Source organism: Gymnoscopelus braueri (assembly GCF_963280865.1).
Source record: "Gymnoscopelus braueri genome assembly, contig: SCAFFOLD_344, whole genome shotgun sequence".
Taxonomy (NCBI): Eukaryota; Metazoa; Chordata; class Actinopteri; order Myctophiformes; family Myctophidae; genus Gymnoscopelus; species Gymnoscopelus braueri.
This window is the reverse complement of record NW_027660527.1, coordinates 3,454-30,000: the sequence shown is the minus strand read 5'-3', so window position 1 is coordinate 30,000 and position 26,547 is coordinate 3,454. Positions and strand designations below refer to the sequence as shown.

At 43.5% G+C, this 26,547-nt stretch overlaps 1 protein-coding gene across 1 annotated transcript; it reads left to right on the top strand.

Annotated features, from left to right (window-relative positions):
- Window positions 1-1,627: 1,627 nt before the first annotated feature.
- On the top strand, window positions 1,628-25,041 carry LOC308081478 (uncharacterized protein). The gene is made up of 15 exons (XM_080457849.1): window positions 1,628-1,712; window positions 4,827-4,953; window positions 6,967-7,055; window positions 8,132-8,254; window positions 12,776-12,931; window positions 14,248-14,483; window positions 15,251-15,458; window positions 17,048-17,266; window positions 17,573-17,749; window positions 18,599-18,695; window positions 20,450-20,610; window positions 20,877-20,956; window positions 21,222-21,354; window positions 22,685-22,794; window positions 23,683-25,041. Exons 2-15 carry the CDS (start codon window positions 4,848-4,850, stop codon window positions 23,792-23,794), a joined length of 2,007 nt encoding a protein of 668 aa, XP_080313975.1. The 5' UTR covers window positions 1,628-1,712; window positions 4,827-4,847; the 3' UTR covers window positions 23,795-25,041.
- The last annotated feature ends 1,506 nt before the right edge of the window (window positions 25,042-26,547 follow it).

Here is a 26,547-nt window from a genome sequence, read left to right as displayed (position 1 = left end):
ACTTCCCAGCATGCCTCTGGGCAAGTCTGCATTTTTTTAATTGTCCTATTAATTGCGTTATTATTTGCCATATGTGGTAAATGTGTTGGAGGGATTTACCTGTTAATTGTGACAAATGTCATTGATTTGTATTCATTTTGTTATATTATGTGTTGTTGTGTGGCTTGGTTGGAGGTTTTGTGTTGATCGCCACAAATAAAAGTGTTGCTGTCGCCAAATGTTGCCGTGCTCATTCCAATACACAGTTCATTACAATACTGTATAATACACTAGTTATATATTATTTGATTCCCTTTTTATTTTTCTTAGAAATATATAACCATATAATACCTGATGATTATGTTTTAGGGGGGGGGGGGATCACTGAAAATCACGGCACCCCGTCTTTAAAAAAAATCTAATTGCATGCTGTGTTCATGATTTGAGGCATTTTGTTCAAAAAGGAGCACTCCTGCAAACTTTGGAAGCCAATCTTAGCCAATCAGGATGGAATATGAGAAATCTGAAAGACTATTTTTGTTTAATGACTGTAGAGATACTGTGTACGGATGTGCGTGATCTTTGGACACAATCTGTAGAACTAATATAAAAAAAATTGTTTTGCAAATCGCTATTCTATCGCCAATCCCATCCCCATGATTTGTAGGTCCAATTCCCTAACCAGTCCCATCCCCATGATTTCTATCTCTAATTCCCTCGCCAGTCCCATCCCCATTTGTAGGTCTACAGGATCACATGACTATTTGGATAAAAAAGTAATATCCAAAAATGTGTTTGACATAAGTCGGCCTCCTGGTGGCGCTATGAAAGGCAGATGTGAAAAATGCAGGCCAAAGGATTTTCCTTGGCCTCTAGAGAGTGCGCATACAAAGTTTTATGCAGATCGGTGTAGTTATAGGTAAAAACACAAATCGGTCTGTTATAGCGCCACCACAAGGCTGATTTGAAAACTTTCAAGTGGCATTTCTTCCTTGGCCTAGTGAGAATATGTGTGCAAACATTTCACGGAAATAGCATGCTGTGTTCATGATTTGAGGCATTTTGTTGAAAACGGAGCACTCCTACAAACTTTGGAAGCCAATCTTAGCCAATCAGGATGGAATATGAGAAATCTGAAAGACCCTTTTTGTTTAATGACTATAGAGATACTGTGTACCGATATGTGTGATGTTTGGACAAAATCTGTAGGAGTACCATCAAACAATGTGTTTTGCAAAAAGCGGACTCCTGGTGGCGCTATAACAGTGAAAAATAGAGGTTCTGCTCTGGCATCCAGGGAGTGTGTGTGCACAGTTTTGCTGCGATCATGCCAACGGTGCCGGAGATTAGCTGTCCACAGACGGAGGGGGCGATGGACACACAGACGGACGGACGGACAGACAGGTGCAAAATATAATCTCGGCCATGCCTTTCGGCCTGGAAATGAATGAATGAATGAATGGTCCATGTTGTAATTCTATCAAAAAACACAAACTGTCTCTTTAAAAATCTGACACCAAGTCTGACTCCGCCCCACCCACGCTATTGGCCAGGGACTTCCTGTGTTGATTCAAAGAAAGAGAGAGAGAGAGAGAGAGAGAGAGAGATAGAGAGAGATTGTAAAACGAGTGGCAGGGAGAGCGGAAGAGAAATGGAAGGAGAGATTTAAGGAGGAGAGGAGAGGAGAGGAGAGAAGAGAGGGGAAGTGAGAGAGAAGCAGAAGCTGAACAACGGTAAGTACCCTACTGTCTGTCTGTCTGTCTGTCTGTCTGTCTGTCTAACCTAACATGTTTCTATGATAAACATGTTTATGATCACTCAGGGACTTTCTGAGAATACTGTGATCTGATTGGTTGGCTGGCTGCTCTCCTCTCTCTGCTGCTCTCCTCTCTCTGCCACTCAGTGAATAGAGTAGTGAAGGGTCCATGTGGTTATGAGTTATGAGTTATGAGACATGAGACATGAGTTATGAGTTATGAGACATGAGTTATGAGTTATGAGTTATGAGTTATGAGACATGAGTTATGAGTTATGAGTTATGAGACATGAGTTATGAGTTATGAGTTATGAGACATGAGACATGAGTTATGAGTTATGAGACATGAGACATGAGACATGAGACATGAGACATGAGTTATGAGTTATGAGTTATGCTGGTCCTTGAACATGAAAGGTTTGTCATTGTAACATCATATCAGACAGTAAGTCCTCATACCAGCTCTGACAGTGTGATAAAAAAAACTCAGTTTCAAAATGCAGTGGTGGAAAAAGTACTCAAATTCCTTACTTAAGTAAAAGTACCAATACTGCAATGTAAAAATACTCTGTTACAAGTAAAAGTCCAGAATTAAAAATTTACTTGAGTAAAAGTACAAAAGTATTGGCATCAAAATGTACTTAAAGTACCAAATGTAAAAGTACTAAATATTTGAAAATAGCAGATCTACAAGCTCACAACGCGTTGTGAGCTTGTAGATCTGCTATTCTCAAATAGCCTAGGTTTAAAATAGGTTTAAAGTGGTTAATGTATGATTCATTATATCATAATTTATATCTGAAAAGTAACTAGTAACTAAAGTTTTCAAGTAAATGTAGTGGAGTAAAAGTACAATATTTGCCTCTGAGATATAGTGGAGTAGAAGTAAAAGTATTGGAAATTGGAAATACTCAAGTAAAGTACAAATACCTCAAAGTTGTACTTAAGTACAGTAAATGTACTTTCCACCACTGTCCAAATGTGATGGAACCGATTCCTGGTTCCTCAAGGTTGGATCTGGTTCCTCCAGCCCCTATAAGAGAGAAAAGGTCCAAAATGATATATATTATTTTTTAAACAAGGTATTCTGGTGTATTTATGTCATCCTTAAAGGGATAGTTCACCCAAATAATTACCTTTTCTATGGATTGGTCACCCCATGGAGACTTGAATACATGGATATTATTTAGTTTTTATCTCATTTCTAAGCCAATCATTTGATGACCAGCGGACTAGTAGGTAGGCAGCGCGGTTCCGGTAGGAGACACAAAGGAGACTCTTTGTGTCTCCTACCGGAACCGCTGCCGCTCATTAAATTATTGTCTTAGGAATGAGACAAAAACTAAAAAAATATCCATGAATTCAAGTCTCCATGGGGTGACTGATCCACAGTAAAAAAAAGTCATTTTGATTTTGAGGGTGAACTATCTCTTTAAATGTATTGAATTTACTAGGCTACATGTAATAAGGAGTGTTTACATGACTAGTTATCAGTATTTTACATTACTGCCAACAATTTTCCAAAAGCATAACAATAATCGATTAAAGGGATATTTCACCCCCAAAATGACAAATTATTGGCTTAGGAATGGGACAAAAACCAAAAACATCCATCAATTCAAAAGTCTCCATGGGGTGACTAACCCATAGGAAAAAAGTTATTTTTTGGGTGAACTATCCCTTTTAACCTCTTAACTTAAACCCTCTAGTCTTAGAGTTACAACTGAACTCGGACAGCTTTATTCCATCTATTCTACAGCAAATCTCTTTGTCAAAAATAGCCGATCTACAAGCTCAAAACAGTGTTTTTTTTGTTTCTTTGGCTATTCAAAAACAGCAGCTCTACAAGCTCATAGCGTGGGATCTCCTATTTTTGAGAAAAATCATGATAATTTGTGCAAATCTTTGAATATACATATTTTTTTCAAATCAAACTTTATTTATATAGCACATTTACAACAGCCGAGCTGACCAAAGTGCTGTACATGGTCAAAACAAAACAAAAACAAAAAACTATTAAAAACATCAAAACAAAAAAAAATACATCAGAACAATTCAACAAAACAATCCAAAGCGAACATTTTTAACTCAAATCTGGGGGTCCCGGGCTCTGGGATGGAGCAGTGGTAAAGTCACTGCCCACCACCATGGAGGTTGTGGGTTCAAATCCACCGCCGTGCATCCGGCTTTGTCCAGCGTCTACACCAACACAACGGGCCCGTGTTCGGTGGGGGGGGGAGCCGGGCGGGGAGGAGGAGGAGGAGGAGGAGGAGGAGCCGGGCGGGGAGGAGGAGGAGCCGGGCGGGGAGGAGGAGGAGGAGCAGGGCGGGGAGTAGGAGGAGGAGGAGGAAGGTGATAATGGTCATTGCGTGTACTCCTACGGGCTGGGGCTGCACCTGTCAGCGGGGAGTGTTGGGCGGGAGGAGTAGGACGAAGGCTCTACGTCCTCCTGGTGGAGGCTCCTCACTGACAGGTGAGTCAGTAGGAAACAACAGCAGTGACAACACAGAGATGTGTGAGGAGAGGAATTAATTGTCATGACGACTAAATTGGGGAGAAAAAGGGGTAAAAAATTATTGGCTACTCTAAACTAATAAAAAAATATATTTAAAAATCTTGGGGTCCCTGGAACAAAATATTTTGAGAGGGGGGGGGGGGTCCGGGGCCAAATACCGGGTGGTCCTTAACTTGAAAAAGAACCACTCAAAAAAATGTTGTTGAATCCCCAGAAGCAAAGATTTGAGTTAAAAATGTTCACTTAAAAAAAAAAATATATATATAATGATTTGCATGAGTTTTCAAGATTTTTCAAAAATAGCAGATCTACAAGCTCGGTGCCACACTATGCCCGCCATACAGACGCTTCAGAGCCAGAGGAGGCGTCTACCTTTATATGTCTATGTTGAGAACCACTGCATTAGAGAAATGACTTCCTGGTGTCTGGTGATTGGACAGAGCTGTGAGGAGGGTTTGACACCTGCATGCAACATGATTGGCTCTTTTCTCTGTCCTTTGTGTCTGATGTAGCCAATAGGATCAGCGGTAAAAAAAACTGTGATTTGTTGATTGGTTGATGTTGTGCCGTCCCCAGCAGGGCCAATCAGAAGCCACGATGAACAGGAAACAGCAGGAGCTGGACGGTCGTCTTGACGACATGCTGTCACGCATCGCCATGGAGACGCAGGAGATCAAAGAGTTGGAGCAACAGCTGACCAACGGTAAGAGGCCAGCCGACCAATCGCAGCCATTGTTTAGGAAACAACCAGCCAATGATAGATCCTCATTATTATATTATATTAAAATTGGCGTTGGGTGGGCGTCACAAAGAATGACACAAGAGTGTACAAATGAAACTAAATGGACCCGTACGGGTCCATTTAGTTCCATTTGTACACTCTCAGAGTTACACACCCGTAAGGGGCCATTTGGAACCTCCTCAAGTACCCATGGGGGTCCCTGGACCACACTTTGAGACCCACTGGTGTAGCAGAGTGTTTCAGTGAGACCCACTGGTGTAGCAGAGTGTTTCAGTGAGACCCACTGGTGTAGCAGAGTGTTTCAGTGAGACCCACTGGTGTAGCAGAGTGTTTCAGTGAGACCCACTGGTGTAGCAGAGTGTTTCAGTGAGACCCACTGGTGTAGCAGAGTGTTTACAGTGAGCCAACATGAACAATTATCAGCACCTTGACTAGGCCTGTCACAATTATTACATTATCGTCTAATAGCAATTATGTTGAGATAATCACAAATAATTTTACATAATTGTCATCATCGTTTACATGTTGAAAAATCTTCACACATTTTCAAATATGCAGAAATAGCAGATCTACAAGCTTACAACGCGCGTTGTAAGCTTGTAGATCAGCTATTTCTGCTATTTAAAAAAAAAAATGTAATACATATTAATGTTAATAGTTTCTTTGTATATTCAAGTTATTTGTCATATCTGCCCTGTGCAATCTTGGATTACGAAGCCTAAAAGGCAAACAGTTTATTTAAATTGTATTCATATGTTCCAATGTGTCCAACGGCCAAACACACAATTAAATCGTTAATTGCAGTCATTTGAGTGACAATTAATCGTCAACTTAAATGTGTAATCGTGACAGCCCTAACCCTGACTCTGTCTGACCCGAGCCCCCAGAGCCAGGTGGTCAAATCTGGTATTACAATACATTTAAAACGCCACTGCGCCTGCTTCTACCGTTTGAAACCCTAGTGTGCCTGCTTGGTGCTCAAGACACCCAAATTTGGTGCCCAAATGCGGAGGTAGAGCGTTCCTCCAGGTGCTTCAAATGCCAGTGAGCAACTTTTCATTCATTGAAATGAATAGCTGGGGGCGGGGCATTCCGTCCTCTAGATATATTATAACTAGGGATGCACCGATATAATGTTTATTGTCCCCAAGGGGAAAATTGTCTTCACAAGGTCTGTTCGTTACAACAAAAACAACAGAACAACATAACAACAAAAAACAACATATCACAAAGACAAAGACATGTGGTCCCCACTGTACACAGAAAACCCTCCTATGGACGGGGCAGTTGGTTTAATGCCGCGATGGCTGAGGGGACAAAACTCCTGCTAAAAGTAACCTTTTTCCACTTTAAGGTTCTGTATCTCCGACCAGATGGCATGAGGTCAAAGTAGCGATACAGGGGATGATCAGTGTCATTTGTTATTGAAAGTGCTAAGCGTGTGATGGCCTTATTGTTCATATCAGCAAGTGTGGGTATGGGAAGTCCGATGATTTTGGAGGCAATACGGGTGATACTGTAAAGTTTGTTCCTACAATAAACATTATTAAAACATTATTATTATTATTAGGGATGCACCGATATGGACATTCTTGGCCGATGCCGATGTTTACAATAACAATTTAGCCGATGGCAAATACTGATACAGATATTTGTTTATTTATTCAGTTTTTGGTGTTATTATTTCCCCCTTTTGTGCCAGGGAAACAAATACATCTTCATTATAAGAAATGACTGTTAAGATTCTTCACATAATTGTGCAACATAATTGCCTTGATGCAAGAAACATTACAATTTTTTTTCCCGATATCGATATTGACCGATAGTGGCAAATATTGTCCGATACCAATATGTGGCCGATATGTCAGTGCATCCCAAATTATTAATCTTTAATTATAGGGAAGAGGCCCAATTTCTTTCCAATATGGCTGCTGTGCACAGAGTCTATTGTATTATCTGTGTTGTTGTTCTCAGGTCAGATCTTAGCCAACGAGTTCCTCCAGAGAGATTTAAAGGAGATCATTTCTGGACTGCAGGAGTATCTAGGAGGACTGAGAGACCAGGTAGCCTGCCTGTCTGTCTGTCTGTCTGTCTGTCTGTCTGTCTGTCTGTAAATTGAGTTAAATCTATGTGATATTAATGCTCTGATGAAGGATTTAAACCGAAACACGTAGAGTAAGTGTAACATTTTATTGGTGTGTGGCAATAAAATGACATTTAAAAAAGTACTATGTCCTCCATTGACTTTACATGGGGATTTTGACTCCTGTTTTTAACACTTACTGTCTGCTGGATTTTGGGTTTAGCACTCCACTGAGAAACACCCTTATTTTTTTAGTTTTTATTTTATTTAGAGTAGCCTTTTTCTCCCCAATGTAGTCGTTATGCTAATTAACTCCTCCTCACACATGTCTGTGTTGTCACTGCTGTTGTTTCCTACTGACTCACCTGTCAGTGAGGAGCCTCCACCAGGAGGACGTAGAGCCTTCGTCCTACTCCTCCCGCCCAACACTCCCCGCTGACAGGTGCCCCCCCCCCCCCCCAGCCCATAAGAGTACATGCAATGACCATTATCACCCTCCTCCCCCTCCTCCTCCCCCTCCTCCTCCTCCTCCTCCTCCTCGCCCGGCTTCCCTCCCCCGAACACGGGCCAGTTGTGTTCCTGTAGACGCCCCACAAAGCCGGATGCACCACGGTGGATTTGAACCCGTGTGTGTGTGTGTGTGTGTGTGTGTGTGTGTGTGTGTGTGTGTGTGTGTGTGTGTGTGTGTGTGTGTGTGTGTGTGTGTGTGTGTGTGTGTGTGTGTGTGTGTGTGTGTGTGTGTGTGTGTGTGTGTGTGTGTGTGTGTGTGTGTGTGTGTGTGTGTGTGTGTGTGTGTGTGTGTGTGTGTGCACACACTCCCTGGATGCCAGAGCATCCAGCATATAAATCCATTTTCAATAAATCTGTATATCGTGAGGCTTTGTGTGCTTGTAGATCGGCTATTTTCACTACTTTAGTGTAACACTCTTGTATGATGAAGAAGGGCTTTAATTTACGGAAAAAAATAAAATGTACAAATATGAAACTTGGAGATACATGGTTTCTGCCCGACAACAGCGATATGTTAATTCATCTGATGTTTAAAACTGATTCCAGGCCAGCAGAGCCCAGCAGAAGGCTGACATCCTGGAATCAGAGAAACGGACACTACAGCGCCAACTACAGGACATGCAGACACACTGCAGGGTACTGGAAAACACCATCAACTCACACAGACAGGTAGGACACAGACAGGTAGTAGGACACACAGACAGGTAGTAGGACACACAGACAGGTAGTAGGACAGACAGGTAGTAGGACACACAGACAGGTAGGACACACACACAGACAGGTAGTAGGACACACAGACAGGTAGGACACACACACAGACAGGTAGTAGGACACACAGACAGGTAGTAGGACACACAGACAGGTAGTAGGACACACAGACAGGTAGGACACACACACAGGTAGTAGGACACACAGACAGGTAGTAGGACACACAGAATCAGTTTTATTGTCACATCACAGGTTTACAAGGTAAAAAAGTGGGTGAAATTCTTTTTTGTACATCGTTCCCATCGCAACGTTAGTTTCCATAGAAAGAAGAGGGGGGGGGGGGAGAAGAAGAGGGTGGGGGGCAGGTGGGAAGGAGATCAAAACAAGAGAGCAACAGAAGGCCAGACAAGTTATCTACATATTTACAAATTACCTGAGATAATAAAAAAACTAAAAAAAAAACTAAACTAAGGTGCCTGAGCATAGCAGCAATGTATTGTATACTGTGCATGTTATACTTATACTGTGCATGATAGACAATGGACGTTAAGGTGCTTAGAGGAAAAGGAGCACAATAAAAAAGACCCAAAAAAAGTCAGTGCGTTATACAAGGGATTAAGGTGCAAAAGGTCAGTGGGTGTCCACCTAGAGTGGACTGACCCTAGTATAATCCGCATGTAGCTCCATGAGGGAGTGCAACAAAAAGTCATTTGTACCTGGTGTAGTCCACAGGTGTGTCCGAGGGGGGGCTAAAGTCCAAGTCATTGTCCCTGGTATAATCCACAGGTGTGTTCAGGAAGAGCCAGAAAAGTCTGCGCCGCCTGCTGTCAGGCTGCTGAACTCATCCAGGCTTATGCCCCATTCAGCATTCTGACAGCAGCTGGATTGAAACTACACCAAAACCTGGTAGTGGAACTCTTGATACTGCGGTAGAGCCCCTTGCCCGGTCGCGGTCGTTGTAGGGGGTTGAACAGTCTGTGACTTGGGTGGTGCTTGTCCTTGATGATGCGCTTGGCTTTGACCACGCACCGCTTTTTGTACAGTTCCTGGAGCGCTGGGAGCTCGATTCCCATTATCCGCTCTGCCGATCGCACTACTCGTTGTAGGCTGACCTTTTCTCGGGCAGTGCAGTTCCCGTACCAGACCGTGACACAGCCTGTTAGGATGCCTTCAACAGAACTGTTGTAGTACAGCCTGAGGATGCGACGTCCTACTCCGAGCTTCTTCAGGCGGCGGAGCCAGTACAGTCGCTGCTGAGCCTTTTTCCTCACGTGTGTGGAGTGCGTCTCCCATTTGAGGTCCTCCTCGATGTGTACTCCGAGGAACTTGAACTCGCTGACCCTTTCCACTGCAGCACCGTCGATGAGGATGGGCGCATGGTCTCTCCGCGGTCTCCTGAAGTCCACGATCAGTTCTTTGGTCTTGTCGACGTTAAGAGAGAGGTTGTTCTCGCGGCACCAGTGTGCTAGTGATTTGATCTCCTCTCTATAGTCAGACTCATCGTTGTTGACGATTCGGCCTATCACTGTCGTGTCGTCCGCGTACTTTATGATGGTGTTGGAGACATGTGTGGCTATGCAGTCATACGTGTACAGGGAGTAGAGGAGAGGGCTCAGCACGCATCCCTGGGGTGCTCCGGTGTTGAGGGTCAGGGGGTCGGATGTGATGCTGCCCATTCTCACCACCTGATGTCGGTTGGACAAGAAGTCCTGTATCCAGTCGCACATGCTTGGGTGTAGCCCTAGGTGTCTGAGCTTTTTGTCAAGTATTGCTGGGACAATGGTGTTGAATGCTGAGCTGTAGTCCACGAACAGCATACGTACATATTTGTCCTTCAGCAGCTTGTTGTCCATGTGCGAGAGGACGGTGTGGAGAGCCATGGCAAGGTACTACAAAACTACAGACAGGTAGTAGGACACAGACAGGTAGTAGGACACACAGACAGGTAGTAGGACACACAGACAGGTAGTAGGACACACACACAGGTAGTAGGACACACAGACAGGTAGTAGGACACACAGACAGGTAGTAGGACACACAGACAGGTAGTAGGACACACAGACAGGTAGTAGGACACACAGACAGGTAGGACACACAGACAGGTAGGACACACAGACAGGTAGTAGGACACACAGACAGGTAGTAGGACACACAGACAGGTAGTAGGACACACAGACAGGTAGTAGGACACACAGACAGGTAGTAGGACACACAGACAGGTAGTAGGACACACAGACAGGTAGTAGGACACACAGACAGGTAGTAGGACACACAGGCAGGTAGGACACACACACAGGTAGGTAGTAGGACACACAGACAGGTAGGACACACACACAGACAGGTAGTAGGACACACAGACAGGTAGTAGGACACACACACAGGTAGTAGGACACACAGACAGGTAGGACACACACACACACACACACACACACAGGTAGTAGGACACACACACACAGGTAGTAGGACACACAGACAGGTAGGACACACACACACACACACACACAGGTAGTAGGACACACACACACACACAGGTAGTAGGACACACAGACAGGTAGTAGGACACACACACAGGTAGTAGGACACACACACAGGTAGTAGGACACACACACAGGTAGTAGGACACACAGACAGGTAGGACACACACACAGGTAGTAGGACACACACACAGGTAGGACACACACACAGACAGGTAGTAGGACACACACACAGGTAGTAGGACACACACACAGGTAGTAGGACACACACACAGGTAGGACACACACAGACAGGTAGTAGGACACACACACAGGTAGTAGGACACACACACAGGTAGTAGGACACACACACAGGTAGTAGGACACACAGACAGGTAGGACACACACACAGGTAGTAGGACACACACACAGGTAGGACACACACAGACAGGTAGTAGGACACACAGACAGGTAGTAGGACACACACACAGGTAGTAGGACACACACACAGGTAGTAGGACACACAGACAGGTAGTAGGACACACAGACAGGTAGTAGGACACACACACAGGTAGTAGGACACACACACAGGTAGTAGGACACACACACAGGTAGTAGGACACACAGACAGGTAGGACACACACACAGGTAGTAGGACACACAGACAGGTAGGACACACAGACAGGTAGTAGGACACACAGACAGGTAGTAGGACACACAGACAGGCAGTAGGACACACAGACAGGTAGTAGGACACACAGACAGGCAGTAGGACACACAGACAGGTAGGACACACAGACAGGTAGTAGGACACACAGACAGGCAGTAGGACACACAGACAGGTAGTAGGACACACAGACAGGCGGTAGGACACACAGACAGGTAGTAGGACACACAGACAGGTAGGACACACAGACAGGTAGTAGGACACACAGACAGGTAGTAGGACACACAGACAGGTAGTAGGACACACAGACAGGCAGTAGGACGCACAGACAGGTAGGACACACAGACAGGTAGTAGGACACACAGACAGGTAGTAGGACACACAGACAGGTAGGACACACAGACAGGTAGGACACACAGACAGGTAGTAGGACACACAGACAGGTAGGACACACAGACAGGTAGTAGGACACACAGACAGGTAGTAGGACACACAGACAGGTAGGACACACAGACAGGTAGGACACACAGACAGGTAGTAGGACACACAGACAGGTAGTAGGACACACAGACAGGTAGGACACACAGACAGGCAGTAGGACACACAGACAGGTGGTAGGACACACAGACAGGCAGTAGGACACACAGACAGGTAGTAGGACACACAGACAGGCAGTAGGACACACAGACAGGTAGGACACACAGACAGGCAGTAGGACACACAGACAGGTAGTAGGACACACAGACAGGTAGTAGGACACACAGACAGGCAGTAGGACACACAGACAGGTAGGACACACAGACAGGCAGTAGGACACACAGACAGGTAGTAGGACACACAGACAGGTAGTAGGACACACAGACAGGTAGTAGGACAAACAGACAGGTAGGACACACAGACAGGCAGTAGGACACACAGACAGGCAGTAGGACACACAGACAGGTAGTAGGACACACAGACAGGTAGTAGGACACACAGACAGGTAGTAGGACAAACAGACAGGTAGGACACACAGACAGGCAGTAGGACACACAGACAGGTAGTAGGACACACAGACAGGTAGTAGGACACACAGACAGGTAGTAGGACACACAGACAGGTAGGACACACAGACAGGCAGTAGGACACACAGACAGGCAGTAGGACACACAGACAGGTAGTAGGACACACAGACAGGTAGTAGGACACACAGACAGGTAGTAGGACAAACAGACAGGTAGGACACACAGACAGGCAGTAGGACACACAGACAGGCAGTAGGACACACAGACAGGTAGGACACAATGTAACCTGGAGACTCATCTGTCTGTCTGTCTGCCTGTCTGCCTGTCTGTCTGTCTGTCTGTCTGTCTGTCTGTGCAGGATGCAGGCGGTCCGCGCTCAGAGCTGTCTGTGTTGTGGAGAGAGAACCAGGTTCTGAGAGAGAGACAGGTTGTGAGCCGTCAGCACCAGTTGGACCTGGAGAGCCAGTTACTTCTGAACCAGCAGGACCTGGAGCGAATCACAGCACAGCACCAGGTACTATGACTGAACATGAACCAATCACAGCACAGCACCAGGTACTATAACTGAACAGGAACCAATCACAGCACCAGGTACTATAACTGAACATGAACCTATCACAGCACAGCACCAGGTACTATAACTGAACAGGAACCAATCACAGCTCCAGGTACTATAACTGAACATGAACCAATCACAGCACAGGACCAGGTACTATAACTGAACAGGAACCAATCCCCGCACCAGGTACTGTAACTGAACATGAACCAATCACCGCACAGCACCAGGTACTATATGGAACGGGAACCAATCCAAGCACAACACCAGAACTGTGACTGTCACGGTGTCCTCTTTATCTGTGATAAATTACCCATAAAATGTGACCAAACATTACAGTTCTCAAAGGGCCTGAAAATGAAGTCCCTGCCCGGCCCGAACTGGGCCATAACTGGGCCTGGCCCTATCAATTACCATGATTTTAGCCCTGAGACAGTCGCCAGTAGGCAGTGCCAGTGACTCAAATATAATAGTTGGCGAAATGGCAACTTCACATTTTCATAAAACAGGATTTAAAACAAGTTGCGCACCACAAACAAAACAGGCTAAAGTAGACTGTTATATCCCTGTGGTTTGTCACCCATCTCTCTCTCTCTCTCTCTCTCTGTCTCTCTGTCTCTCTGTCTCTCTCTCTCTCTCTCTCTCTCTCTCTCTCTCTCTCTCTCTCTCTCTCTCTCGGTCTTGCTCGCTGCTGCTGCCTGTAATTTATCTGTAAGCCCTATTCTGGGTTTGGTGCGTGACAGACAGACAGACAGGCACCACCATGAGACGAAGTACAAATCAGGCTTCTTCTGTCTGCCTTCCGCGCGTCAGAGGCGCTTGGCTGTGAAACCTTTAGTAATGTAATCAGCATGTACTGTCAGCGCAGCACCACACCACACTGATTAATCAATACACACAGACCGATTGACAGAACAGAATTATTATTATTATTATTATTATTATTCAATTAGTGTACATTTTTGGCCCAGGTCGGGCCGTGTTGGGCTCAGGCAGAAATTGAGAACTCTAACATACATTAGGCTAGTTCTCAGCCTGTTATCATCTCCGAGAAAAATGTCATGTACTTCCCCCGGAAACTATATTTTTCGACCAATCACAACACGTGTTTCATGCACGATGGAATGTAAACAAATCTGTAAACCCTCAACCTAACTCCTTTGAGCGGTACTTCTGTTTACAGACACTCGACCGGCTAGGTTTTGATCAGCATGCCATACAGTAACTCTGGTGTGTGCGTGTGCGTGTGTGTGTGTGTGTGTGTGTTCATTCAGGCTGAGAAGCTCTCTCTCCAACAGTGTGTCCAGAACCTCCAGGCCCAGGTAGACCAGTTCTCCCAGTCCAGAGACCAGTTCACCCAGTCCAGAGACCAGTGCAACCAGTCCAGAGACCAGTGCAACCAGTCCAGAGACCAGTGCAACCAGTCCAGAGACCAGTGCAACCAGTCCTGTGATGTTCACAAGATTGAGGCTCAGCTGGAGAAACTGGTTGACAAGCTGTCAACACACAGGTCAACACGCACACACACAGCTACACACCTAACACAACAATTACAATATTTTGTGGCAATATGCACTCTGTGAGTGCACATTCTATGATTTACAGTTCTATACCCTCATTTATACTTTTATTTTATTCGCTCGCCAAAAATAGCAGATCTACAAGCTAACAGCGCGTCTCGACCGCAGCGCATTGATTGCCTGAAGATCTGTTCTGTTGTGTTTCTTCTTGGCAGCGAGGGAAACGGCACTGTTTTGGCAGTCTGCACAACAGTCTGCACAACAGTCTGCACAACAGTCTGCACAACAGTCTGCACAACAACAGTAATGGAACCGACACGGTGCAAACTGAAGTTATTTGCAAAGTTTGCAATGTCACTCGATATAAATTTTAACCAAACGCGGGTGAAACAGCGAAGGTGTCCCCTCATAAAGAGTGCACGTGAGCACATGGACAGACCTCGCGTATCGATAAAAAACAACCATTCGCACCTCGCTTACAAAAGCGTATCAACAGCGTGAATTAACATAGGAATGACCGACCTGGCTGGATGCATATCAATGATCGAGTGTTTAATAGATAAGCCATTTAAATTAAGTATATACACAGTATAGTAAACTTCAGTATATAAAAAGTACATCTAACTTTAATTATACAATGAACAACAAATACGAAAATATAAATACATATAAAACATGCCCAAAATTAGGATTGGTTGGTGAAATCTCTCTCTCTCTCTCTCTCTCTCTCTCTCTCTCTCTCTCTCTCTCTCTGCAGTTGCCATGGTGAGCTGTTGGACAGCGTTTTGCTGCGGGTGTCTGACCTCGCCACAACCATACGACAGCAACACAGTCAGCAGCTGATTGGCCGTCTGTCCTGTCACTCACAGCAGGAGGAGGAGGAGGAGCTACGGGAGGATCTGAAGAGAGTCCGAACCAAGCTGAAGAAATCCCAGAATGCATTGAGGCATGTTCAAAACAGCACGGTCAGTCTGTAAGAGAAGATACCATGACATACCTTAACCCATTAAAACCGGGGAAAGCATCTGTGTCATTTTAGATCTCCGCATTTGCTATTAAAAAATAGCAGATATACAAGCTCACAGTGCGTAACTTCGTGTCGCGCTGTGAGCTTGAACACCTGCTATTTTGTATGTTTTTAATTTGTTTATCCTTCTAATAAAAGGATAAAAACACTATATATATATATATATATATATATATATATATATATATATATATATATATATATATATATACATACATACATACACACACACACACACACACACACACACACACACACACACACACACACACACACACACACACACACACACACACACACACACACACACACACTACAGCCTTTCCCCTCCTGGAAAGTTAGCATGCTGAAAAGCCATTGTTCTTTCATTAGTTAGAAATCTTGTTTGAAATGACCAAACCTGCCTACCGATGATGTCACTGGTAGGCGGGTTTCTGAACTGTCCACAGCCCTCCTCTGAGAGTGAGTAGACAGAAATGGTGCCATATGTGGGGTTGGTGAAAGGGCCTTTCTGTGTGGAGTTTGCATGTTCTCCCCGTGTTCCCTAGGGCAGTGTATATCAACCCTGGCAAACGTCCCAATTTTGGGCCGGGGCTACTGCTGAGGTGTGCCGCGCCGTTTGAAGAAGGTTTGAAAAAATATAATTTAAACAATAATAATAATCAGGCATGCAAACAGCCCCAAGGTGAAAAGGGTGACAACATGCTGTTTTTTTTCGGGTCAGGTGTCACACTATTGCCCTATTTGGATTAAAAACGGGTAGTGGAAGCTGAAAAGCTACAAGTTTGCATGTCTGAATAATGCAAAAACAGAAATATTTGTTTGCATTTGCTTTTTTTCTCCCCCATATATTTTCATGATAAAAAAGTGCGTATCGTATCGAAGTTGTGTGCCCAATATCGTATCGTATCGTTTCGTGAAAATCGGCACACCCCTAGTGTGTGTATAGATATACCGACGCCGTATATATATATATATATATATATATATATATATATATATATATATATATATATATACCGTATATCTAGGTGTGCCCTGGGATTTTTTGGCTATGCCAGGTGTGCCTTGGCACAAAAAAGGTTGATAAACACTGCCCTAGGGTAGGTACCCTCACAAAAAAACATGCAGTAATCCTGGTCTCTATGCTGCCTCCCCCTGGCCAGCCGGGGCGCTTGATGGAGGGGAAAGGAACTGGTTGGAATAACGTGTTCCTTCTACGCGCTACATCCTACCGGGGAAACTCCCCCCTGTCAGGTGATAAGAAGCGGCTTGCTAGCTCCTCATGCATTGAAGGAGGCATGAGCTCGCATGGGCCCAGGCTGGCAGAGGGAGAGTAGCGCCCAGGATTACAAGCTTAGGCATTGGCACTGGGTGTAAAATGGATTACAAAATTGTGGGATAGAAAAAAAAGAAATGGTGCCATATTATAATGAGCATTCGTGAGGACCAATTACATGAAGATAAGGTTGAAAATGGGTGAAGTTGTCCTTTAAGTCAACGTATCGTGGATGATTTCTCTTACAGCGGTCTGCAGATATACACAGAGAGGCGGAGCTAAACCATCTCAAGGAGGAGCTACAGTGTCGAGAGGAGGAGCTAAACCATCTGAAGGAGGAGCTACAGCGTCAAGAGGAGGAGCTAATCCATCTGGGGGCAGAATTGCATCATCGGGGGGCGGAGCTGGAACAGAACAGGAAGCGGCTGCAGGCCGTTCAGGAGGACAGAGACACGCTGCTGGAGCAGGTCAGAGGGCAGGGGTCAAAGGTCACACAATGACTACAACTATCACAATCTAGAGCTTTTTAACACTTATTGTAACGACAACATAAAATCACTTACTTTACCTTTAATATCTAATCCTAATGTCTAATACTAAGTGTGTGTGCTTGTGCGTGCGTGTGCTTGTGCGTGTGTGTGTGTGTGTGTGTGTGTGTGTGTGTGCGGGTACGTGTGTGTGTGTGTGTGTTGTGTGTGTGTGTGCGTGTACGTGCGTGTGTGTGTGTGTGTGTACGTGCGTGCGTGCGCGTGTGTGTGTGTGTGTGTGTGTAGTTGTGCCTGGAGTGTGTGTGTGGCGATCAGCAGCTGAGGATTGTGGGTAATCTACAGGAGCTGATGAGGGTCATGTTTCAGAATGAACGGCTGACTGTCAAACACTTATTGAACGCTACGCAACAGCTCAGTGAACTACACACTACTATAGACCACATAGACACACATGAACAACAGGTACACACATGCATTTATTTATTTATTTTCTATTCTCTAGAGCCAAAACTAGCAGATATACAAACTCTGTGATTGTGAATTATGATTATATGATTGTGAAATGGGACATTCTGCATAATGAGCGTGAGCGCTAAATAAAAAGTATGTTTTGATACCAATACCTTAGAACATTTTCCATCCACTTCAATGTTAAAAAATTAACGGAGAAAATAATCAAAATTTTCCTACCATTGTAAACACTGTATTTCTGAGTGAGACATGCCACTTTCAAACATCAGAAAACAAATGTCAACGAGGTCACAATGACCTCGTTGACAATTTGTGAAACCACACCTGAATCACCTCAGTGATTAGCAACCATCAGGGGATCAATCACACTGAAGACAAACACTCTGTGACCAATTGAAAAGGTAAAATAATAGCCTAATCCTGGCACAGGGATCAACAAGCTTGAAATAAGCCTGGCACTGAATGAGTTCAGTAGAAAGTATATTTATAGTAAATATACTTTAAATAAAGTAAATATTATATTGTGGTGTTGGTACTTTTAATGGAGTAGAAAGTATATTATATTGTGATGTTGGTACTTTTAATGGAGTAGAAAGTATATTATATTGTGATGTTGGTACTTTTAATGGAGTAGAAAGTATATTATATTGTGGTGTTGGTACTTTTAATGGAGTAGAAAGTATATTATATTGTGGTGTTGGTACTTTTAATGGAGTAGAAAGTATATTATATTGTGATGTTGGTACTTTTAATCGAGTAGAAAGTATATTATATTGTGGTATTGAGTACTTCTTCCATCACTGCCTCTCACAACATCTCCTGCTGTCTCCCTGTCTGCAGTACCTCTGTTCTCCAGAGGGGAGGGGGCGCTGTAGAGACACGCCATCCGCGGGAGGGGGTTACTGGGTCTACATGCCCCCTCTACACCCACACACAGGTATACGCACACACACACACACACGCGCACACACACACACACACACACACAGGTATACACACGCACGCACGTTGTGTATATGTCATAAACAAAAACAAAGTCGTCAATGCAGTCAAAGTCAATGTATGCTTCCGCAGTGGTGGAAAGTAACTAAGTACATTTACTTAAGTACTGCACTTAAGTACAATTCTGAGGTATTTGTACTTTACTTGAGTATTTCCAATTTCCAATACTTTTACTTCTACTCCACTACATCTCAGAGGCAAATATTGTACTTTTACTCCACTACATTTACTTGAAAACTTTAGTTACTAGTTACTTTTCAGATATAAATTAACCACTTTAAACCTATTTTATACATAGGCTATTTGAAAATAGCCGATCTACAAGTAGATCGGCTATTTTCAAATATTTAGTACTTTTACTTTTGGTACTTTAAGTACATTTTGATGCCAATACTTTTGTACTTTTACTAAAGTAAATTTTTAATTCTGGACTTTTACTTGTAACAGAGTATTTTTATATTGCAGTATTGGTACTTTTACTTAAGTAAAGAATTTGAGTACTTTTTCCACCACTGATTGAATGTAGCCTCTGTTTTGGTGGCATAATGCGACCTCAACATATAGTTTGGGTGCGAGCGCAAATAGTTGCTGTGGTGCGATCAAAGCGAGACGCGGAGTGAACCATAACAAACGCTGCCATCCGTAGAAAACAAACGTGCCTTCTCTCTTCTGATCTGCAGTAGCTCTGGGTGCTAATCTAGCAGCGTGTAGTATATATTGTTTGCTCATCGACACTACCGTGCTGGGGCTCTTATGCAAGTATGAAAGTAGGTTATTGATTTAACCCATTGAGACCTGAAGCCGATTCTACGCGTCTCCTAAATCTCAACAGTTTTCTGAAAAACGTATGTTTCTATATCAGTGGTGCTCAATCTTGTTCATGTCAACGACCCCCAAAATTATGTGTATTTGGCCGCGGACCCCCCATCAAAATATTTTGTTCCAGGGACCCCCCAGAAGCAAAGATTTGAGTTAAAAATGTTCGCTTTAAAAATATATATATTCAAATATTTGGACACATTTTCACGATTTTTCAAAAATAGCAGATCTACAAGCTCGTAGCGCGGCACCGAGTGCCGCGCTATGAGCTTGTAGATCTGCTATTTTTGAATAGCCCAAAGTGTAAAATAATACTTTTTAGCTCAAATCTAAAAATGACACAGTTCCAGGTCTTAATGGGTTAAACATAAAAAGATGAACTATTGGCAAACATACAAGGCCTGTGCCTTGTGCTCTCCTCTTCCCAGCGCCCGAGTATGTAGTGATTCAGTTCTACCAACATCCAGCGTTTTTGGATCTTTTGATCCTGGTTATTTACCATCCGACGTTGAATTGTTAACACACACACACGCGTGAAGCCTGTTGACAATGGTTCAGCGTAGCTATTTGTGCTAATGTAGTAATCAGGACATTTGAGCACAGAAACGGTTGATCAGTTTGAACATAGTCTCTGTTAATAAACGCTGCATGCGAGCACTACGGACATCAAAAGGCGTTCCCAGTGGACACAGCGCCCCCTACTGTTTCTCTGTAAATATACCTTTATTGCTCCTAGTACTGATGATCTCTTGTATAGTATTGTATGTCTTTAGATGTTTTGATGAATTGAATACACAAGACCACAATGGAAACATTGTCAATGTCCTTTAAATGATTAAAAACTAAGCTATCTCCTCTCCTGTCCTCCAGGATGGAGTGACGGAGGAGGAGGAGGAGGAGGAGGAGTAGGAGGAGGAGGAGGAGGGGCTGCTCCGTCGTCTCGTGCCCCAGACCGAGGCCTCTCGGCCAGGCCAGCTGAGAGTCAGGCTCCTCTGTCTGCTCCAGAGGACACACCACTCTGTAGAGACATGGTGGGTTCACACACACACACACACTTAAACACATGTGCACGCACACTAACACTAACACACACACACACACACACACACACACACACACACACAAACACATAAACACATGTGTGTGCACACACACACACACACACACACACACACACACACACACACACAATGTGCACGCACACGTGTGTGTGCGTTTGAGAATTTCTTGTTAAATATGAACTCAAAGATGTTAAGTGTGTGCGTGTGCGCATGTGTGCGTGTGTGTGCGTGCGCAGCAAACAGGCAGGTGCTGTTGTGTCCTGGGAGAGAGAGACAGAGAGGAGAGGAAGAGGGAGAAACGAGAACACACACAGAGGTTAACACACACACTCACACACACACACACACACACACACACACACACGTCACACACACACAAAACTATAATTTCACACACAAATATTAGTGATGTCAAAGTTAACATGTTAATATGATATCTATTCACAACCTCTAGGTGTTGCACTAAATAACACACAATGTGCACGCACACGTGTGTGTGCGTTTGAGAATTTATTTAGTTAAATATGAACTCAAAGATGGTGTGTGTGTGTGTGTGTGTGTGTGTGTGTGCGCGCGCGCAGTCCACAGTGTGTGTGTGTGTTGGGGGAGTTGGTGTGTGTAGAAGTCACTCTGCTGAAGAGGAGAGCAGAGCTCAGACGGACAGACAGACTGCTGCTGGACGCACAGACATGTCTGCTGGAAACTACACACAAGGTGTGTACACGCACGCACGCACACACACACACACACACACACACACACACACACACACACACACACACACACACACACACACACACACACACACACACACACGCACGCACGCACGCACACACACTGTACACAAAAGGTCAGTGTTAATATCACTCTGTTAGAATGCAGAGTGCCAGAGGGTGGCGCAGTGGATGACCACCACCGCGGAGGTTGTGGGTTCAAATCCACCAGGTTTGTTTAGCATCTATACGGGCGGGGGGGGGGGGGGGGGGGGGGTGATATCAGTCACTGCACGTCCTCCTGGTGGGGGCTCCTCACTGGCAGGTGAGTCAGTATACGACAGCAGTGAACTGTCACGGATGTCAGGACGGCAGAGTCACTGATGTCAGGACAGCAGAGTCACTGATGTCAGGACAGCAGAGTCACTGATGTCAGGACAGCATAGTCACTGATGTCAGGACAGCAGAGTCACTGATGTCAGGACGGCAGAGTCACTGATGTCAGGACAGCAGAGTCACTGATGTCAGGACAGCAGAGTCACTGATGTCAGGACGGCAGAGTCACTTATGTCAGGACAGCAGAGACACTGATGTCAGGACGGCAGAGTCACTGATGTCAGGACGGCAGAGACACTGATGTCAGGACAGCAGAGACACTGATGTCAGGACAGCAGAGACACTGATGTCAGGACAGCAGAGACACTGATGTCATTTGATTTTCCTACTTTGTCCCAATTGTTTATTAAAGTAGGTAGCTGATATATTGCACTTTTACTTTAGTGCTCTTATTGCTTGTTTTAGAAGAGAATGCACTTAATACTTATGGTGATTAGTAGTTCCGTTCCCTACCTATGTTGAATGCACTTATTGTAAGTCGCTTTGGATAAAAGCGTCTGCTAATTGACTGTAATGTAATGTAATGTAATGGAGGAATTAATGTGCATAACGACAAAAACAAAGTGAAAAACAAATCCAGAACCTTGAATACTGGAGAACCTCAGGGTTGCGTTAGCTCACCTGTCCTTTTTACTTTGTACACAAAATGAGTGTGGAAGTGCCATCCCGAATAATTATATTGTTACACTTTTGGATGATGCCGCCATCTTAGCCCTACTGAAAAAAGGAATAGGGATCGAGTTTCGCTCCAGTTCCACTCTGTATGCTCTGGTTGTCGCACCACACACCGCTAAAACTTAAACTATGCATACCGAGTGCAAAAGTCTGCATATAGATTCGCCGGGTATATGGACTAGTTTAAAATATTTTTTACCATACTATGTTCACATTCATAATAAATAATTATATTTGAATGTGTCATATACTATGTTCAGGCTAGTGAGGCCAAGCAGATGTTGATTTGCACCCAGACAGAGGTGGAGGAGATGGAATGTAGAGCTGAACACAGCGCCACCTGTCTGCTGGAGGCCAAACAACACATTAGGTACATTATTGGAACTAACTGAATGACTAGCCAGTCAGCCAACAACCTGTGTAAACTAACTAAATGACTAGCCAATCAGCTAACATCCTGTGTAAACTAACTAAATGACTAGCCAATCAGCTAACATCCTGTGTAAACTAACTAAATGACTAGCCAATCAGCTAACATCCTGTGTAAACTAACTAAATGACTAGCCAATCAGCTAACATCCTGAGTAAACTAACCAACTAACTGACCAACCAATCTAATAACAACTAACTTAACCTTTAACCAACTAAGCATTTAACAACTGACTCAGCTATTAATCAGCTACAATTTCTAACCAAACAACTTACAATACTAAGTCAACTTTTAACCAGCTTACTATGAACTGGGTTAGTTGGTTAGTAGTGCAGTAAGTTACTGCACTGCTAACCAACTAACCCAGTTCATCAGCTAACTTAGCCTTTCTACTAACCAACTCACTGACCAAATAACTAGCAACTAACCTTTAAACAGTTAACTCACCTACTAATCAGCTATAGCTTAAAGGACCACTTCACCCATTATAATTATGGTGCCATTTCTGTCTACTCACTCTGTGTCTCAGAGGAGGGCTGTGGACAGTTCAGAAACCCGCCTACCAGTGACATCATCGATGGAGAATCCAAGCTAATAGAAACTGCAGGCTTTCTATTCCTGGAAAGTTAGCATGCTATAATAGAGGCCATTGTTCTGGCGTTAATACAAATGAAAAAAAAACAAACATTGGAAATCTTGTCTGAAAAAACTAAGATGATGTCACTGGTAGGCGGGTTTCTGAAGCTGAAATTTGAGCATCATGTATGTTGATCTCTCTCCTCTCCTCTCCCCTCCCCTCCCCTCCTTTCCTTTCCTTTCCTCTCCCAGAACACTACAGGAGGAGTTGAGGGAGCTGCTGAGGAGGAGGAGAGAGGAGAGTGAGGCGTGTGGAGGAGGTTCAGGTTCAGGACAACACTCTTATTTTGAAAGTTCTACATGAAAACAGTCTTCCTGCTGACTCTCTCTCCTAAGGAGACCCTTGTTGGCCCAGTTCCAATTCCCTCCCTTAAACCCTCGAGCCCTGAACAGACTAAAGTGACATCATCTGGTAAGAGCTTGAGGGTGAGAGGTTGCAAGGACTCCAAATGGTATAAAATGAATGGAACAGCACTTTGAAGAGGAGTTCATGACACTTAGCTGTGTTTAGCTGTATCCTTTTTTTTTTTTTGACTATCTCCTCCATTCTGTCTCTCTTTGAGAACGGTGAGAAAGCAGCTGTTGCTTGTTGACATTCTAACCAGGCATTATGGCTAAATGTCATACTTAGTGATTGACATAGGATTCCCCTGGTATCCCCACATTTAATGCTGCCTGCAACGCTATGAACTGTGGGTAATTCACAAGTTACCCTAGGGAGCTTACTGGGGAAACTATCATGGGCATCACTTCCTGTTGTCAGTCATTCAATTCATTGGAGTGATCCGTGTCAACTCAATAATCATTCAGGAACCCAACCTGACAGAAATACAGAAGGGTCACATTAGTCTGCCTACTTATTATGTATCCTGAATTGAATTTTAATACACACTTTAATCATGTTACCAAGATTGCCTTCTTTCATCTTAGAAATATTGAGCGAATCAGAGCCTATCTGTCGTTGGACAATGCAAAAACGTTGATCCACGCTTTTGTTTTCTCTCGGCTTGATTACTGCAACGCCCTTTACTCTGGCCTGCCAAAGAAAACAACTGACAGATTACAACTTGTTCAAAATGCGGCAGCCAGAGTTTTAACTAAAACTAAGATGAGGGAACATATTACTCCAGTTTTACATTCACTGCATTGGCTCCTGGTTGCTTTTAGGATTGATTTTAAAATACTTTTACTTGTTTATTAAGCTCTAAATGGTCTGGCACCTTAGTTCCTACCTCTATGACTGCCTGCCCAGATATGTTGCAAAACGCCCCCTCAGGTCTTCTAGTGCTGACCTGCTCCAAGTGCCTACAATGACATATAAAAAAACACAGTGAAGCAGCATTCTGCTTCCACGGGCCGACGGCTTGGAATAAACTCCCATTACACCTAAGACAGGCAGCCTCTGTGGATAGCTGTAAAGCACAGCTCAAGACCTACTTCTTCACGCTTGCTTTTAGTTGATTTTTAGATCTCTGTGTTGTTATTCATGTCCTCACTGTTTTGCCTGATTCACTGCCTTTTTTTGCAATGTATATATATTTTTGGTTATGTTGTTTTATGCTGCATTTCATGTAATGAAAGGTGCTATACAAATAAAGTTTATTATAATAATGATTATTATTGACTATTAATAATTGTCCTACAACTAATTGGGATTAAGGATGCTATTGTGTTAGGCTTGTAAACAAAAGTTGCACAGGGGCCGATATGACAAAAACTTAAATACACAAAGAAATGACATTGATTGAATGAATACATTATTAGACAGAAATCTAAACAGCACGAGGTACAGTCAGACATTTGAGCTGAAAGGATGTCCCGGGGACTTGTTGCCATTGTGGTCCTATATTCAATTCATCATAAAAAATAACACCAAAATACAATATCATCAACACATATAAAACCCTCTATGTACAGAGTAGATAAAGGGAAAAGAAAACTGTAGGCATTGAATGCCATTACCTTTCCACGGGAGAAGTGAGTTTACCGCCCCCTTGTGGCCTCCTAAACAATTTATTTTCAGAAAAATAGTATAAAAAAGGTTGTCAGAACCAATGATCTGGTGATTGATGATTGATTTGCACTTGTCACCTGTGAGTTTATTGAATTGTATTGTCCATATTATTTATTTATTTATTTATATATATATATATATATATATATATATATATATATATATATATATATATATATATATTACATACACCACCTTTATTATTCAGTAAAGTTCACCATGAATCCATTTCACTGTCAATCACATGAATGGCAACATTCTCCATTTGCCTTATAATAATTATAACAATGACAGTAATGATGATCATGATACTAGTAATAATAATAATAATAATAATGAATAACAGATGAGAGGTAGGAAGGGGATGATGTCATTTTATTGGGTAGAAAACAGTTGACAGTAACGGTGGAGTCAGACCAGGCAGCAGACAGTGATAGTGATGTCACAGTTATGATGTCACAGTTATGATGTCATAGTTATGATGTCATAGTTATGATGTCACAGTTATGATGACATAGGACGACTGGGCGATCTGACTTCAAATCAATTCATCACCATATTATTCCAAACCCTATCTCAGTGTAACTCGAACCCGGGTCTCCCTGCATGGAAAGCCAACATCTTAGATGTTGGCATCTCTATGTCCTCCCGGTGGGGGCTCCTCACTGGCAGGTGTGTCAGTAGGATAAGATTACGATTTATGGACCATTATTTAACCCATTTAGGGCGGGAACCCCTATTTGTAACTATACCTTTCAAGACGGGAACCCCTCTTGGGGTTGTTGTTGCTATGTACAGTATATATATATATATTAGGGGTGGGACGATATATCGATATATCGATATATCGATATATCGCGATACTTTCTCCCGCGATAAATAATCGATATCCTCCCGAAACATTTTTTTTTTAGTTTGTGATACGTTGTTTTTCCTACTCTGTATTTGTGTAATGATGATTTTGAACTGTTTGGTGCTATTTTATGTGTTTATGAATTGAATACAAGGACTATCGTGATATATCGTTGGTGAATTTTCATGCA

Excerpts from the sequence above, each read along its gene's own strand:
- LOC308081478 (XM_080457849.1), top strand. The coding sequence starts at position 4,848 with ATGAACAGGAAACAGCAGGAGCTGGACGGTCGTCTTGACGACATGCTG. Across the intron at positions 20,957-21,221 it reads AAACGAGAACACACACAGAG|TCCACAGTGTGTGTGTGTGT; the intron begins GTTAACACACAC and ends GCGCGCGCGCAG. Across the intron at positions 22,795-23,682 it reads GAGGCCAAACAACACATTAG|AACACTACAGGAGGAGTTGA; the intron begins GTACATTATTGG and ends TTCCTCTCCCAG.